This window comes from Chelon labrosus, assembly GCF_963514085.1.
Source record: "Chelon labrosus genome assembly, chromosome: 14".
NCBI lineage: Eukaryota > Metazoa > Chordata > Actinopteri > Mugiliformes > Mugilidae > Chelon > Chelon labrosus.
In genome coordinates this window covers 22,313,708-22,330,645 of record NC_140347.1, presented here as the reverse complement: position 1 = coordinate 22,330,645, position 16,938 = coordinate 22,313,708, and the positions used below count along the sequence as shown (strand labels likewise).

Sequence of the window (16,938 nt, the reverse complement as noted above, 5' to 3'; positions counted from 1 at the left end):
ACAGCTCGAATTAAATAATGGTCAGAAAACATATGTGGCAGGCCGAAGAAGAATAAAGATCCAGAAAAATATCCAGGGACAGATTGGGACACTGTAACTGAACCCAGGAATGCTAAACGAATCTGGTGCCTGGTTATTTTCCTCACTGAGGATGTGACTTCCAGCCGAATTCCAAGATTTTGAGATTAAAATGCAAATAAAAGCTTCGACATGGTCATGGCGGAGTAAGGTAGTCAAGAAAAAAAAGAAAAAGAAGCACGTAGGGCTAAAGTCTGTTGAGAGACAAACTATTTTCTGCAGTGTGAGGGCAGCGGGGAGGATCTGTGGCTTAAAGCCATCACCGAGCTGCTGGAGGAGATACATTCTTTATTCTGAGGAGGGGAGGAGGAGGAGGAGGAGGAGGGACAGGGGAGGGAGAGAGAGCGAGAGAGAGAGGGAGAGAGAGAGAGAGAAGAGAGAGAGAGAGAAGAGAGAGAGAGAGGTGAGCAGAGCACACACGTCGCACTATCAACTGAATTCATCCAAGAAAACAACTCGCAGGGAGTCGGTGTGTGATCTGCGCAGACCACTAAAGGGCAAGTTTGAGCTCCCCTCCTGAGCAGCGTAACGGACGGACGCAGCTGGCCGTCATGGCCCGCGGCGGATCAGGCGGCGGACACTTCGGCGAGTGCGTCCTCACCGTTCGGGCAGAGTGTGGAAGGGGAGAAGAAGTGCCTTCCGCCGCTTTCTTCGGTCCTTACGCGCCGCTGACGGTGTTGAGTTAAAGCGGAGGCGCTCTCTTGTTAAAAAGAAAAAAAAAAGAAAAAGAAAAAAAAAAAGGGTACCGGGGAGCTGGTGGGAAAAAAACACACACGAGAAAAGTGCGTGGAGCAGTGCGGGCGGACGCGCAGCCACAGCCGAAAGGGGGACCAACGCGGGCAAATATGCTGTTACACTGTAGACGCACCGGGTTCTCAAGGCTGCCGATCGGAGGCGACTCGCACCAGCGTTACCGAACAGACCTTTACGCACGGGCAGACAGGACCGCATGAAGGACATAAAGAAAGGGGAAAAGTTGAATGCTGTAGCGGGGTTTGCGATGGACAAAGGCTCGCCAAAGGTACAGTAGATGATTTGTCTTTTTTTCTTTTTTTTTTTTTTTAATAAACCAGGCATAAACGGAGAGAAATGAGCTCTCTTTAGTGCTTTAGTGGCAGATAAATCCACTACTTTTTAAACGAAACACGGAATTGCGTGCGCAGAAAAAAAAAAAAAACACACATCCACCTTAAAGCTCCGAACATCCTGCACGCAAAGACACTCCAATCCCCAGTCACTTTTAGAGAATAATTAAAATGGCTGGTCAGATTATTTGTAGGTTAATTAGATATTTCATCGAGGCAAAGATTACCGAGCTACAAAGCGCACCCCTCAACATTTTTCACCCGAGGGAAAAATCTGACTTTTTTTTTTTCTTCAGAGGGGCTTTCGCTCCCAATTGCTCTGTACGTTTTTTCGTTTTCTTCCCCCCTCTCCCCTTCCTTTGAAATAATTCATTCAAATGAACGCCGCTCGCTGGGCATCGCTGGGCAGCCTTTGAAGTATATACCTGATCCTCCTCTTATCGTCTTCTTAAACGCCGTGTCCACTTTAAACTTTTTTAATTGCGTTTCTGCCGCTAAATCCACTTCTAATCGGATTGTCCTGGCCACATATCACGGCGCTCATCTTGTGGGAGAGACTGTGCTCTCTCAGCTGGAAATTAAATAAAAAGGGGAAGAAAGGAGGAAGGAAAAAAGAAAAGAAGTATTTTCTAATTACTTTCACGCCTTGATCCTTGCCCGCACTTCTTTTTTTTTTCCTTTTTCTTTTTTTCCCCCCCTCTTATCAGGCTTGGTGTTGTCCAGCGATCAAGACGCTGTGCTTCCTGTCACTTGGTTTCTTGGTGACATTTTATTTATGCAGCTATAATAATCTTGATGCTGCTGCCTTCTGCTGTTGATTCTGCCGCTGTGGCAGCACATTTTATCGCCTCATGTGGTTGCTTATCCACTTCCCCCTCCCCACCACCACCACCACCACCACCACACCCCGCACCCCTCAAGCTTATTTGATTAAATTTAGCTCTTTCAATTTAGAAAAGTAGATCACAGATGTGTGTCAAAGGATTGTTTCTCCATCTCCTCCACAAAGAGCCCATGCATGCCTCTATCTAGTCAACAAACAACGCAGGGGATTCAGAGGAGCAGGGGCTGCACGGAGGCATGTAAATGCACAGAAGTGTCTTTTTCTTTTCTTTACAAAAAACTATACTGGCCCGTCACGGCTGCCAGGCTTGATAAATCGGAATTCATCATCTGCGGCTGCCCTCCAAAAAAAAATGCAAACCCCGTCTTCGAACCCTGCAGGACGCTTTACTCCACGCTCACGGCCGCCTCTGTGCTTAACATTCAGCCCATCGTTCCCATCATTGCGTGTCATCCAACATTGACTCAGGGTGGAGCTACGGTTTAGCTGAAAACTACAGATGACTACCACCGTCGTTCGGTCATGTACAGGGTATGAGGGAGAGGGGGGGGAAATGCTTGATGGGTCATAAAAGTTGGAATAATGGCTCTCGGGGTCTACTGTAATCCGACGGCCTTGTGCTTTACAAACCTCCCCATGCTGAAAAATTGCCCATATCGATCATTTATCGCAGGTGGAGGGACTAAATTATTTTCCAATTCCATTTCATTTGACAGCTCATGTATGTCACAGCGGTCGGAGGAGGAGGGGGAGCGGAAACGCAGCATCTCTATTCCTCGATTGCCTCTCCTTTGTTTTCCAATCTCCTCAGCTTCAACTCTTGAGTTTGACGACGTTAGGTTTTAGACCTAATAACGAGCTCCTCCTTAGGCCTCCGGTGAAACAGTCACCTCTGCTTACTGTAAGCGTTTGCGTGTTTGCTTGTGTACCTCTGACCACAGTGTCTGCTGAAGCAGCTGGAAAAGGTAAAGGCAGCTGCAGCTTATTTTCTGTTTATTTATTTTTTTCACGGGGAAATGTCTTGAGCATCCACGTTGGCACATAAAGAGCCGAGGTCTTTATTAGACCCGTCTCTTTTTAGCAAGTTTTCCATTAAGCAACGCTGATGTTGCTGAGAACCTCTGTGAGTCCATGAGTGTGTGTCCTTGCAGTGCTCTATTACCTCCTTTGATAGAGCTCAGGGGATAAAAGCCTTCTTTATGTCTGTGAAACCGGATGTGCAAGAGCTGTTCTGAATATTTATCAGACGCTTTTTTTAAACGTAGCCAGTGCATAATTCGACACGAGCAGTGAACGGTATGTTTTGTGTCCCCTTCTCCCTGTTTGGGAGGGAAGGAAAGAGTGAGAGCGAAGAAAAGACAGTTGGTATGTGTGTGTTTGTATGTCAAATAAAGAGACGGAGGAACAGAGGGAAATGAGAGGCCCCTTTTTCTTTTTTTCCAAGAACAGGCCACCCCGTGAAAATACTTATCTAGCTCTTCTTTGTTTTCCCACAGGTCTCTCGATCCAAATGTCACCCCCCTTGGACTCTGACCTGGTCGGGGACCAGCAGTGTGTGACGGACAGGCGAGTGGAGCCTGCGGTGGCTCTCTACTGTGTGGCTTCAAATTGGCCCTGGCTGAGCTCTGCATGGAGCAGTGAGTGAAGAGTCCTGCTATGGTCTGATGTCTCAGCATGGATGGAGTCAGTCAGAGGACCGGCCACCACTAATGAGACCGTCGCTCTTCAGCTGAGGACTAGCATTTACAGGATTACTCCCACAGTTTCCTGCTCTTTTCCCAGCTAACTGCATCGTTACCAGCCTCTCCTAAGTGGACTTTTCGTGGGCCTGGTTTTCGGTGGATATATACGTCATTGCCTTTCAGATTTTCACATTTGTTTATTTTTGGTTTCCATTTCCATTCTTTGTTTTTCCACTATGGAGTTTCTGGCTGGACACTGGAATAAAGATTGGGCTTCATTCTTGCAGTTTTGGTTGACTGTCATCCTAAGCCTCCAAATGCAATTCAGGCCGGGTGCCTCTTGCCCGGAAGAGTGTCGTTGCGACAAAACCTTTGTATACTGCAACGAACGCAGCCTGACATCAGTGCCTCTGGGGATGCAGGAGGGTTATACGATCCTCTACCTACACAACAACCAGATCAACAATGCTGGCTTCCCTATGGAACTTCACAACCTGGAATCAGTGGAGACTGTGTATCTTTATGGCAACCAGTTGGATGAATTCCCCATCAATCTGCCCAAAAACACCAAGATCCTGCATCTCCAGGAGAACAATATCCAAACAATCTCCAGGGCAGCCCTGGCCCAGCTGGCTAAACTAGAGGAGCTGCACCTTGATGATAACTCTATCTCCACAGTGGGGGTCGAGGAAGGGGCCTTTAGAGAGGCAGTAAGCCTCAAACTCCTCTTCCTCACCAAGAACCACTTAAGCAGCGTTCCCATTGGCCTTCCTGAGGACCTGAAGGAGCTGCGGTTGGATGAGAACCGCATTGCTGTGATCGCAGAGGAGGCCTTCCAGAATGTGACACGCCTGCAGCGCCTCCTGCTGGACGGGAACCTGCTGACGGACGAGGGCATTGCACCAGGGACCTTTCAGGACCTGGCCACCCTCCGTGAGTTGGCCTTGGCCCGCAATTCTCTCACCTTTCCCCCTCCCCTCCTACCCAGCCAGTCACTGGTCAAACTAAGCCTGCAGGAGAACCAGATTAACCAGATCCCTGTTGCGGCCTTTGCTGACCTAAACAGGCTGGAAAAACTGGATATCTCCAGCAACCAGCTTCAGACTCTTACACAGGGTGTGTTCGACGGGCTGTCGAGCCTCAGGCACCTTATAGTGCGAAGCAACCCCTGGCGTTGTGACTGTGCGGTGAAATGGGTGGTAGTGTGGCTCAAGTCTTTGCCCCCGTCCATCAACGCTCGAGGGTTCGTGTGTTCGAGTCCAGAGAAGGTGCGTGGAATGACAATCAGAGAGCTCACGCTGGATATTATCGAGTGCCCCGTCTATCCTGACCAGCCACCTTGGCCCACCCTCCGCTCCACACCCCCTCCCCCTCCCACCACCACTCCCATCACCACCATGATCTCCACCTTCATCACCACATCTATCCCTTACTACTTTGACTCCCCATCCCCTCCTTTAATCCCAGTCCATAACAACCCCCCTGGGCCAATGCCTCCTTATGAGGACCCCCTTAAGATCTCCTTCCACGTGGTCAACTCCACCAGTATTGAGGTGAGCTGGGCTTCCTATTTCACCGTCACAGCCTACAAGGTCACTTGGGTCAAAAGGGGCCAAAGCCAAATAAATGAGGGCATGAGGGAGAGAACGGTGAGTGGGGATCGGCGGCAAATCAGCCTCACCAACCTGGATCCCCGCTCTGTGTACCGGATCTGCGTGCACGTTCTGGACACCCTTAACTCCTACAGGCCCGGAGAGGATACTATATGCTCCGAGGCCAGGACCAAGCCGCCTGCGTCCACTAAGCCTCCTGGTAGAGAGCAAGCTCCTCAGGACAGCATCAACTCTACGCTGCTAATGGCCGGGATCATAGGCGGGGCGGTCCTTATCATCCTGGTTACACTGCTCAGCCTGTTCTGCTGGCATGTGCACAGGAAGAGCCGGTCATCTTCGAACAAGTGGAAATACAACCGTGGCAGGAGAAAAGACGACTACTGTGAGGCTGGGACCAAGAAGGATAACTCCATTCTGGAGATGACTGAAACCAGTTTCCAGATAGTGGCACTGAACAATGAGCAGCTGCTTAAGGGAGATTTCCGCATTCAGCCCATCTATACGCCCAATGGGGGCATTGGATTTAGAGACTGTCACCTCAGTAACAACAGCATAGCCTACTGCAAGAGCAGCAACGTGCCCAGTACAGAGTTCTGCCACACGTGATGCAGCAGGACATAGTACAGCGGCATTCACACATATACACACACACAACAGAAACACTCGCATAAACGCTCACACACGTACACCGTTTCTGTAGACAACAAAAAAATATAAAAATTCTAGTGAAATATAACTGTACTATATATATTTCCAAGTTCTGTCTACAATGTAATTTATACTGTGGATAATAATGTGGGATTCTCTGCTATCTTTTTTATTCTTAGAAAAAGAGATACAAGTGTTTCTTTCTTTTTTCTTTTTTTATAACCAGCAGGGTTTTGAACGTTGTTTTAATGGTCAGTACTGTACATGAACATGGATTTGTACAATCACGGCACCCTGGGTGTAGCTTCTGACAAAAACGCTGTCAGCCTTGGAAATGTTTAGGGGGCGCTTTAGAGGGCTGGGATCCTTTGCTAACCACAGAAGCAAAATATGGCCTTTTTGTGCTTTGAAACCCTCCCTGGTACAACAGAACAGTGGTAAAAGACAACACAGCACAGGGGAAATCCAAACATTGCTGATTAGAGCGCCGTGGAAATATAGCACTGGTTCAGCGGTGGTTGTGTTGTAAAAAAAGAATTGAAGTGCACTTTCTTATTAATGGTAGCAAGGCAGGAAATGAGTAGAGGTGGTGATCACATGCAGGGGATTTGGACGGCTGTACGGGGAGCATGTCATCAGTGCTGCTGAAAAGCTCGGGTTGAGATTTCCCAAAAGTGCCTTAACACTAAAAGCATCTTTGTTCTATTAGTTTACGGTGGAATGAAGGTGAGATTAGTCGAGATGCTTTTGGAAAACTCTGGAAAAGGATGTGTCACTTGCAGCAAATACAAGTATTAACATGGGCTTAAAAGCAACAAAGGATCATTGTCTCTAATGAGGTGCATGGATGTGCTGAGACTCGCAGATCCTTTTGAAGAAAGTCTCTAATTTGTTCTGCCTTCTTTCCCCCCCTTGTTTTGGCAAGTCAGGCCACAAGGGGGCACTTTCCCTCAGCGTCGTGTGTGGGACAGAGGAAGAGAGGGCAGAGGGATCACTTTACCTCCAACATTCCCCCGGAGCCCATTACCCAGACAATATTACTCATGCTCAAACGGCATTGTGCAGAGTATTCTTGCTCATCGAGCTACTTAATGATGTGGAATCATTTAAAACTAACAGTGTTTTGTGTGTTTGGTGGCTAAAGGATATGGATTTTCCCCACTGTGGTCTATTATGGGAGGAAGGTTCTTCCCTGCATGTGGAGAGAGTGTGATGAATTTTGAGATGGGTCACCCATAATTCTAATTATAACCCCAGTTATTTCACCCTTGTCCCAGCATTCTTTTGACTTCAAGATAAATTAGGAAATTACAACAATAAGATCGTGCCCAGTGCTGAGACATTTATCCTTTGTCCGCACTTATGAGATGGCCTTTTTCATTTACGGTTCGCTCACCTGAACAACAGCTGTTCCTGCTAGGATTATTGTCACTCTGTCTCCGCTCATTTACCCCCTTTCCATCCCTGGCTGTGTCGGCGTCTTATTTTACATTCTGATCCCTGCATGGGTCAATTAAAATAGTTTTCCTGCCCCTCAGTTCGTGGAGTCAGATGGCAACTGTTTGCATGTAAAGTGACAATGGGAGGTCTCCATGATGCAATTCTTAAGAAGACTTTATTTGATTTGACAAGATTTTATTTTGAGTGTCGAAGCTTAAAGAACCCCCCCTCCCACCATTCCCTTTCCCTCCCCCCTTCTCATAATCCTCAACCAAAAAAGGGAGAAAAATATGTAGACTTTATTTTCACTCGGCTGTGTGAAGCTCGCACTGGAAGATATAGTTTTTAACTCTTTGTGGGGCACACAGATTCCGCTCGACCGTGCTATACTGTCTAAAGAATCAACGCAAAATGAGCATTCGGAGTAGAATGATTTAATGATTTTCAAGGGCTCGTACTCAAGTTATTTCAGAGAGTTGAGATTATCTCGGGGAGGATTTACCTCAGCAGTCGGAGTATCTCAGAAGTAGCTGCACTTACCGTAATTCCAGCAATAGCTCAGATCACGACCATATGGACTTTAATTTGAGACGCTCACAGGCCCAAAGGAATACATTAATGAACTGAGCAATCCCTAACATGGGATTTAGTTTCATATTATGTCTTAAAATCATGCTTTAAAGAAGACAATTGGTGTATTTCTTTTACGTTTTTGTTGGGACTTCTGTTTTTTTTTTTTTTTCAAAGCATGCATTCACAAATTTTTAAAAGGCTTAGGGTATTTTAAAACTAATGAGAAAACATTTTAATAAGTGGTTTGACATTTTAGGGCGTAGCTGTCATTCACTTAAATTTATTTTTACAGTTAGCTGAGAAGATTGTTACCACTTAGTGGTCTGTACGCCAAAAGATAAAGCTATAGCCGGTAGCTAGCTAGCCTAGCTTAGCATGAAGACATTAAACATGAAAAGCTCTGTCCAAAAGTAGGAAAACTTGCTGAAAAACAAGTTATGTTTAGACTTCAAAGTTTGGTTTGGCGTGCTTTGGATGTGGAAGGTAGATTTGGTACGTAGAGCTAGGCTAACTCTTTTCGTTTTTGGTTGCAGCTAAGCTAAACAGCTCCCAGCTGTAGCTTCATATGTAGCAAAAAAAAAATAAAAATGTTTTTTTAAGTTTTTTGCAAAAATCCAAACTATCCTTTTAAGTTAGAATAAAAAAAAAAAAAACTTCTGAATGAATGATATGTCTAAAAACGTGACATAGACATGTTTGATTCTGTTCATGGGGGTTTATTAATATCTAGACCTTCTGTGGTTATCAAAGCATCTCCACTTTTTATTTAAACCCTTTTTCTACTAATAGCCACATATCAGCACATCCAATACCTTGAGACACACTAGGCTGCCCTGACCTGTGCTTGGATCTACCCTGCTGAACACCTGACCGACAGTTCACCATGTGTCGTTTGCTTCATGCTGCACCAGCTGACCATAATCCCACACAGCAACACTTGAACATGTACATCTGATACTGTGTAGATTCTTTTTTTTTTTTAGTTCTGAAAAAAAGCCCTATTTTAAAACAAGTCAGGTCAAACCATTGCAACATATAGTATCTGCCCTGTCTGTGAATGTGTAACGGAGACAGATATTTGCCTTACCTTTTATGCAGGACTGAATGATTAGCTAGAGGGAGTTAAACAGGAGGAAGGAAGGATGGAACATAAAGAGACGGCAACCAGAATGCTAAGCAGAAAGCACATTTCTCCAACCGACTGTAGTGTTAGCAGGAAAAACAACACAAAGCGTGACACACACGGTAGCTAACGAGAGACTGTTCATCCATAGTGCCAGAAATTAAGCAGTGCGTAATGATTCAAGCAGACCGGGAAGAAGCTTCGGTGGTTGTTGTGCATCGTACATCACTCTTTAATTTTGATGAAAGAACGGGGCTGCAGTGCCATGACCAATGAAATTACACCAAACGCATAATGGGCTGAAAGCGTCGGTTTATTGCTGTTTCAGGGTGCCGAGAAGCTCATTGATTCACGTTGAAATAATTATGTTTAATCACCGCTCGGTCAATTCAGACAGAACATGTGAAACTGAATAGGTTTAGAGACACATTTTCTTCCTGCAGGCAAAACCTTTCCTGCAAATATCTATTAGCCAGTGATATTCATTCAAGAATTTTTGCATGTACTGTATTTAGCTTCATAGCCTTTCTTTTTCTTTTCTTTCTTTTTTTTTTTTTTTTTGTCATACTAGGGTTAGGACTTTTTTTCTTTTTCCAAGCAATCACCCACTGGTGGCTGAGATACAGCGTGAGCAACCATACACAAAGGTTTTCTTGTGGTTTAGAGGAAGTAGGCTGGAAATTTACAGTGCATGTAAAATGGCTATGTTGGGATACTTTGCCATCCTAGCTTTTGGCTTCTCATTGAGACACCGCAGTGTTACGTTAGCCATCCACACCGTTTTTCTTAGGAACCAAAGTTAAATTTCTGTTCTCATGATGAAATATTGATGTTGTTCCATGTATGTGCCTTGAGGTTGAACTTACAATGTAAAGTCCTTGAAACCTTTAAATGTTTTTGCACAAACTGTAAATACTTAAGTGAAGCTTTTTGAGAAATAAAAGAGCCATTGGATATGAGCGATCACTCCCTTTCATTTTAGAAAGCTATTCCTTGCATCTAACTCTCATGAGTGATCCCACATTCTTTGTCTTTTACATACTGTACAGAAACATTGGCCGGAGCTAAATCTATTTTGGGTTAGACTGTGGTAATTCTGGGTTAAAGATTTGTGCTGTAACCCTCCATGCCAACTTATCCTCTTATTTCTATACGGGAAGCTTGAGACATCTTAGCGTAGCCACTGCAGCTTAGTGTTTAGCTGGGGAAAATCCAGGATAGTCTCTCATTCTGCTTGTATGTCTAAATCCAAGAATGTTCTATTTCTCCCAATCCCTGTGTTTTACCAGAGTCCAACTTTCTACCCTCCATATAACCACATCCTAATGTTGCCTTTAGAACCTCCAGGCCACTAAGAAAACCACATTAGCCTAGTCTTAATTCACTAGGACAATTAACCGTGGCTGAAACACAAAAGGGAGTGGCACTCTGGTATTTTGAGCGGGAAATTGGTGTATTTCTCGAAATCCAGAAATGTCAAAATGTGATTTGTTATAGCAAGATTGTAGGTTTTGCAGAGAGGCCAAGTGGGTAAAATGAGCCGAGGCTTTGGCACTCAAATCATCTGCTGTGCTGTTTCTCCCTCCATCCATGTTGTGTAATTGTTGCCATGAAAGATTCAGTGCATGATCTCACCCTTGTTCATATATCAGAATCGGGTTGTAAGTCCATCACTAAGCTTGTGCAAGCCAATTAGAAACAATTAATATACCGAACTTGGTCGCGCCGATAAAACCCAAGGAATCTCTTGTCCAGTAAAGACTTTATGTAAACATGGGTCTCAGAAACATCTGTAACACGGCCTAATCGAAAGCAAACAACTACACAAACAGAAAGCCAGTGCAGCATCACAAGCTGTAGCAAAATTCAAAATAATATAGTTTAATGAAGACAAATTATAATTAAAACACAACTGCCAATTCTTTTTAGATTTAGGTATTTTTTTGTGTTTGTAAAAAAAAGAAATCAGATATGAAGAAATTAGAGTTAGTAGTAAGGCTAGGGTCTATCCAGTTATGCTAACCAAGCTAATATTATTTAGCCATCATTATCTTTTGAAATATAATTAAAACGTTTTAGTTTACATGATTCTGAACATAATTTTTATCAAATGTAAGGTAAAATTTGTCACCCATCTTATATTAAATTATGTCCTGTCAAATTAGCATGCTAACAATTGTCAATTACTTCAGTTAGCTACACAGCTGCTCCACTTCACATAGCAGGTGTTAACCAATAGGAGGCCCGATGTTAAACATAACTGACAATTCTTCACAGATGTAGGTGTTGCAGGTGCTGAATTTGTGAAAAATCATGCTATACAAGAATAATTAATAGCTGTCAGCCAGTCTGTGTACTTGACGTGTCAAATTAGCAAGCTAGCAAAATTGAGCTCAGTTAAGACATTTAGCTACACACCCTTTCCTCCTTATATCCAATTGGTGTAAATAGTTATTTTACAACAACCAATGCTACTTTGTACTTAATATTATATTACACAGGGAAAATTGCATGGGAGTTATAAAATACGATAGTAATTCACAGTATAGCACGGTTAAAAGTAGCTAATTAGCTAAACATCTACCACAGCATTAAATGCTAAGCTACGACATTAATGTAGTGATACTAACAATCCTGTGCTAATAAGGTTTAATTTATGCATGATAAATCTAAAAAACTTAAATTTTTCATCATACTTTTTTTTTGTAAAGGACTGTTTGAATATTTCTTTCACCACAGCTCATTTCTACTTAAGAGCTTATTTTTGATGGTGGTGAAACCTGCTTTTACTTAGTGAAGTAAACATTTATCCTGAGTAAATATAACTATGCAAATTTTTAATATAGAGTTGATGCAATCGGCTCCAGGCCACTGCGTTAATTTTTATAACCCTGAAAAAGTGTAGTGCTTTTCAGCATACTTTGTGTCCTAACATTTGTGATAAATTTAAAAGAAAGTGGCTTGTCATATTCCATATGGCAGGAACTAATGAAAAATGAATTTCTGCCTTTGAATTGTTCAGTGAACAGGTGTTCACTCTGAGTATATTTTTTTTATTTTTTCCCTGCCAAAAGAACATTCAATTTTCTGCTTAGTACAAGCTCCCTAACAGCTTCACTTTGTGATCCACGTTTAAGCATCTTCTAATCAGCCTCAATATGGAGGAGAAGTCATTAAAGGATGTAGTTTAAAGCAATCTTTTTCCAGGTATTGCAAACATTGACATCTGCTAGAATTAACATTGAGCTGGTTGTTTTAAAGCTGTGCTCTGTTGTTATCTCCGTCTTTCATTGCCCTCAGTAGTCTTTAATTAAAGACTGAATGCAGGTGAGGCCTTTGCCTCTTTCACAGTACGTCAGGCTAATGCGTGTCACGATGGGTCACTGGATTTCAGCCCATTTGCTGCCAACGGTGAATGCCACGAGCACTGAGTAAAAGCCACCCAAATCAATTTAAGATCCCTTTGTTCTGCTTTGAGATTTTATGGAAAAGTAAATGAATGGAAAATTGGTCCAAACAAGCTGCACAGTTTACTCCTGCGTGAAGGTGAAAGAGAAAATGGCCTTTCAAGTTCTGAGTTCTGTCTTCTTGAGAACCACTGTTTCCTGAAGGTGCTTATTCTATTTGAAGTCAGTCATTAAAATTTGATATTGTGAGTTGAAAGAGACCAAACACAGCCAAGACTCTATAGGAATTCCTCTGGCAGCGTTTAAGCGTTGAATATTGGAGAATGTTTAAGCGGTCGTCAATCGGGGGACTGTTTTGAGATGTAAATTCAATTTGTCCTTCCAATTTTAGATTTCCAAGCGAAAGATTACCATGTGAGGGTAAAACACAGAACAGAGTGTCTTGTTTTTCAGCACAGAAAATGTGCTCAGAACCACTGAGATAAGGAAATATTTTCTGTAGCAAAATGAACACTTTGAATCCTGACTGTCTTTAGGTCTTTAGTTTCTGCAAGACAGGAATACTGCAGCGTTTTCCTTAAAGAAAATGTACATACTATGCACTGTTTTCATCCCTTTTATATCTTATAAAAAGTGACTCCCTGGCTGAACCTAGGCCTAATTGGTGACAAAATGAGTGTTGCGTTGAGAACTACCGCTGTGTGGGCTGAGGAGACATTTATAGCTGCAGACACAATAAAAACAATCCCTGCTGTATCCAGTGTGATGCAACCCGCAAACAGAGTCCTGTAACCAGTGCTGTCATTGTGAAGTTTGCAACGGTCAGTTTGCGTTGACACCGTTTCCTAAAGGCACTGGCACAGTAGGCCCACATCTGTCTGGACATTGTTTTTATTTTACTGGACTGCAATGTATTCTGAGGCAGGGGGCTTGAAACACTGGTTTTCAACACAAATATCATAAATATGAAATATACGGTAGATTAAAGTTAAGGGGGCTCACAAAAACATGTGAAATTTAATATGACTGGATTTTGTCACAGCTGTTACTCCTTTTCTTGTGGGGCATAAACAGAAATCTGTAGGCATGTTTTCAAGGCCTAGTTTCTAGCCTACATTTAGTCAAATTGGCTTAATTAAAAGCATCATACAGCTATATAAGCTAATAATGGTTCTTATATGATGTGCATCTTCAACAACTACAGACAACTGTCTGCTGGAGAAAAACAGAAAGACATTCAGGCACGTTCTGGAAATCTTTCCACATATTAGGACTTTCACTTGCCATAGGCATCTATTAAAATGATATGCCTTGAAATATGTATTTGACATTGAGTCTAAAAATACATATATATGTGTCTGCTTGACTTCCTGTTGGTTTTACGCTCTACTCCACTGTGCTGTTGCCTCACCTTTCTCTGTCCAACTCTCTTGCGCCCCCCTGAGGAGACACGCTCCACCATTTTGAAGATCTGTGATCTATATTAGCTTGAACGTTGCACAACAAAAACAACCCAGTTTACACGAGATACGACTGTAGCCTTAAAATCCACTGTTCTAAATGCACAACCATATGTTCAGTTTAAATATTAATAGTATGAATTCCATTGTTATTAATTTACGAGGTGCTTGCCATGCTTGATGCTACAGTATGAACTAAGTCAGAACGCTGACACAGAAGATGCAGCGCATTAGATCTTACAGTATGATATTGCATGTCTTTTATCTTGATTTTAAATGCTACGCAAATTGGTGCTAATTACAGTATCTGCATCCATAAATGCTGTACACCATCAATTTGCTCTGACACATTTGCTGTTTTCCGAGTCAAACGTGTCTTGACTGTATTCTTTCTTAGCAAAAACTCATCATTGTCACATGAAGCTGCACTGAATGAAACTTGTGGCGCGGGGTGCCTCAGAGAGCCTGTTAGCATAAGAAAAGGTGATGTCTCCTGCCAACACACGGGTGTTGAGGAATAATTGGCTTGGTCTCAAACAACATTTCATCAGCGTCTGGCTTCCTTGGCTGAAAGTAATTGTGCTTCTTCCAACCTTTAGTTTTCAAAAATATACAATATTAATGCTGTAGAAGGCTGAGCTGCACGAGAGTTTTAATAGAGATGTTTATTCATGCACAACCAGCACATAACAGCGCAACAGGGGGACAGACAGAGAAGCTGAAAATTAATTCACATTTGTAATAAATTGGTTGTTCTGGCTGCAAGCTGATGAAAAAGTCATCTGTGGCTAAGCTAAATCTGAACAGAGCATTTTCAATAATTAAAACACCACCTGTCAAGGAAACTTGGAGCAAATTCCCCTGTAGCGAGTCAAATTAAAGTTTAACTTTCTCTCCTGAAGCACACGAAGCATGGTAGCACCTCCATATGTTGGGCCAGTGGGTCACAGGAGTCGCTGTTCCAGGTGGGACGGAGCAGCTGTGACCTTGAGCGAGACTCGCCGTCTGCTAAGGTCCGTAATGAATGAAGACGATGATGAATAGTGAAGGCCAAAGTCTCGCAGCTTTCTGAAGGTGAACAAGAGGAAATTGTCCCTCTTTTTTATTTCCATGTTAACTCTAAGTTCGGTGCGTGCAGCGCGCCACCTTAGAGAGATTTACTGACGTTAATAAAGCTCAAGTGCAGAAGGTGGATCAGGTTGTGGACTGAAAAGAAAATCAGCAAATGCGTAACGGAAAAGTTTCTTTGTAACCCTCTTTTGCTAACACCTAAAAGGATTGTGACCCGTAACATGGCCATGGAGCTGCCAATTCAAGTCCCCAACACTCGGTTAATGAATTTCTGCGGAGGTGTCAGTCAGAACAAGGCCTTATGTGATGTATTTATGACAGTGGCAGTGACTCATTCTTTGAAGGTCAAGTTTTCTGAACAAGACTTATGAGGATCCTTGATAATAGAAAATTAAGTCTAAGCACTGTAAAAACTTCTTCGACAAATTATTTTACAATTTTTTCATGTGGCTTTACAATACTTAAAGTAAAGTTAGTAAATAAAAACTCCTCTGCGCTGTAAAATCTTGTAATTAAATCAACTCTTTTTTATGGTGTTTTTTTTTTTAAATAATAAGTTAAGTAATATAAGTTGAGTTTCACTTCAGCCTTTTCAGCTCTAATTGTCTAGAGGTCTGAGAGTGTTCATCTGAGAAAAATAATAAAGCTCATTAGCTGTACTGCACTTGGATAGACATTTATGTAACCTCCTACATGAAAAGTAACTAATTAAATTGATGCTACCTAATAAGATGGTACCACCCCATAATATATTTTTATATACTTTTAAATAGTTGATATGATATTGAATGATAGTTGAGTGATCCGAGTGATCACATAAGACACTGTACTAGCAAGTACTGTACAACGTAAAAATAAATTACGCACTAAGTAGTTTATTAATTATATTTATATTTAGTATAGTATAATAGTATATACAGTTGTCTAACCTAATACTGTGGCCTTCACACCTTGAGTTTTCTCAACCGTTTTCCTTTTTACAGTGTAATCCCCGGCGTGGGTTCTGATTCGAACTTGGCTCTAAGTTTCACCGGCGCTCCACCATTTCACAGTCTCCTCCGTCACGACAACATGAGACAGCGCGCAGCTGCAATATAAGACCACAGTGAGGGCCGTCACGAGTCACAAAGTCTCCCTGAGTCATGAACCCCTTGTTCACAGCTGCATTCTTTGGGCTGAAGTCATAAGGACCCTCCTTAGTGAAAGTAAAACCCGCGGTGCGGCGGCACTGCTGGCCCAGAAACAAGGCTTTGATGAAAGAAACATTCTCCCATTTGTGATGGAAAGACTGCTGAGTGTTTGTTGCCTGGCAAACATCTGCAGCTGATGTAACACTAGAAAGTAGCGTTTGATGTGCACTCATTTATAGTCTGTCTGGAATACATTTTTTTTTGCTATGAAATCCTTTTACATAGCCTTGGCAACAGCTTTGCTTTTATCGATTTGGTTCAGATTATACCAGAAGAAGATATTTATAGTGTGTCTTATTTTTAAGAACTTTATTTACATTTCTGCTGTGCATTAGGAATGGGGTATTTTGCTTCAGACTGACAATGTTGGAACTGATGATATATTTACAATATGGTACACGAAAATGTGAGCACTTGAGCAGCATTAAATTAGGAACGTCCAAACAGAGCATAAAATATTTCCCGAACAGCTCCGACATCAAATCCTATATGACGCATTAGCAAAGAACAGATTGGAATATATAATATTAATGAATTAGGTAATGATTAGCTCTGTGAAACGTAATAACTTTCTTCATAAGACGTTAGCGATTCGTGCTGAAGCAGCTGCTGACGGACATTAACTCCCTCTCACTCGGTCCTAATGGCTCAACTGGCACATCATACTGAGTCATGCTAGCTCCTCACTAATTAAAAGCATCATCTTGCAAAGCTAGCAAGTATA

At 42.6% G+C, this 16,938-nt stretch overlaps 1 protein-coding gene across 1 annotated transcript; it reads left to right on the top strand.

Annotated features, from left to right (window-relative positions):
• The first annotated feature begins 463 nt into the window (after window positions 1-463).
• On the top strand, window positions 464-10,532 carry flrt2 (fibronectin leucine rich transmembrane protein 2). Its single transcript, XM_084560231.1, has 2 exons — window positions 464-1,099; window positions 3,504-10,532. Exon 2 carries the CDS (start codon window positions 3,926-3,928, stop codon window positions 5,906-5,908), a length of 1,983 nt encoding a protein of 660 aa, XP_084416357.1. The 5' UTR covers window positions 464-1,099; window positions 3,504-3,925; the 3' UTR covers window positions 5,909-10,532.
• Window positions 10,533-16,938: the final 6,406 nt, after the last annotated feature.

Excerpts from the sequence above, each read along its gene's own strand:
- flrt2 (XM_084560231.1), top strand. The coding sequence starts at position 3,926 with ATGGAGTTTCTGGCTGGACACTGGAATAAAGATTGGGCTTCATTCTTG.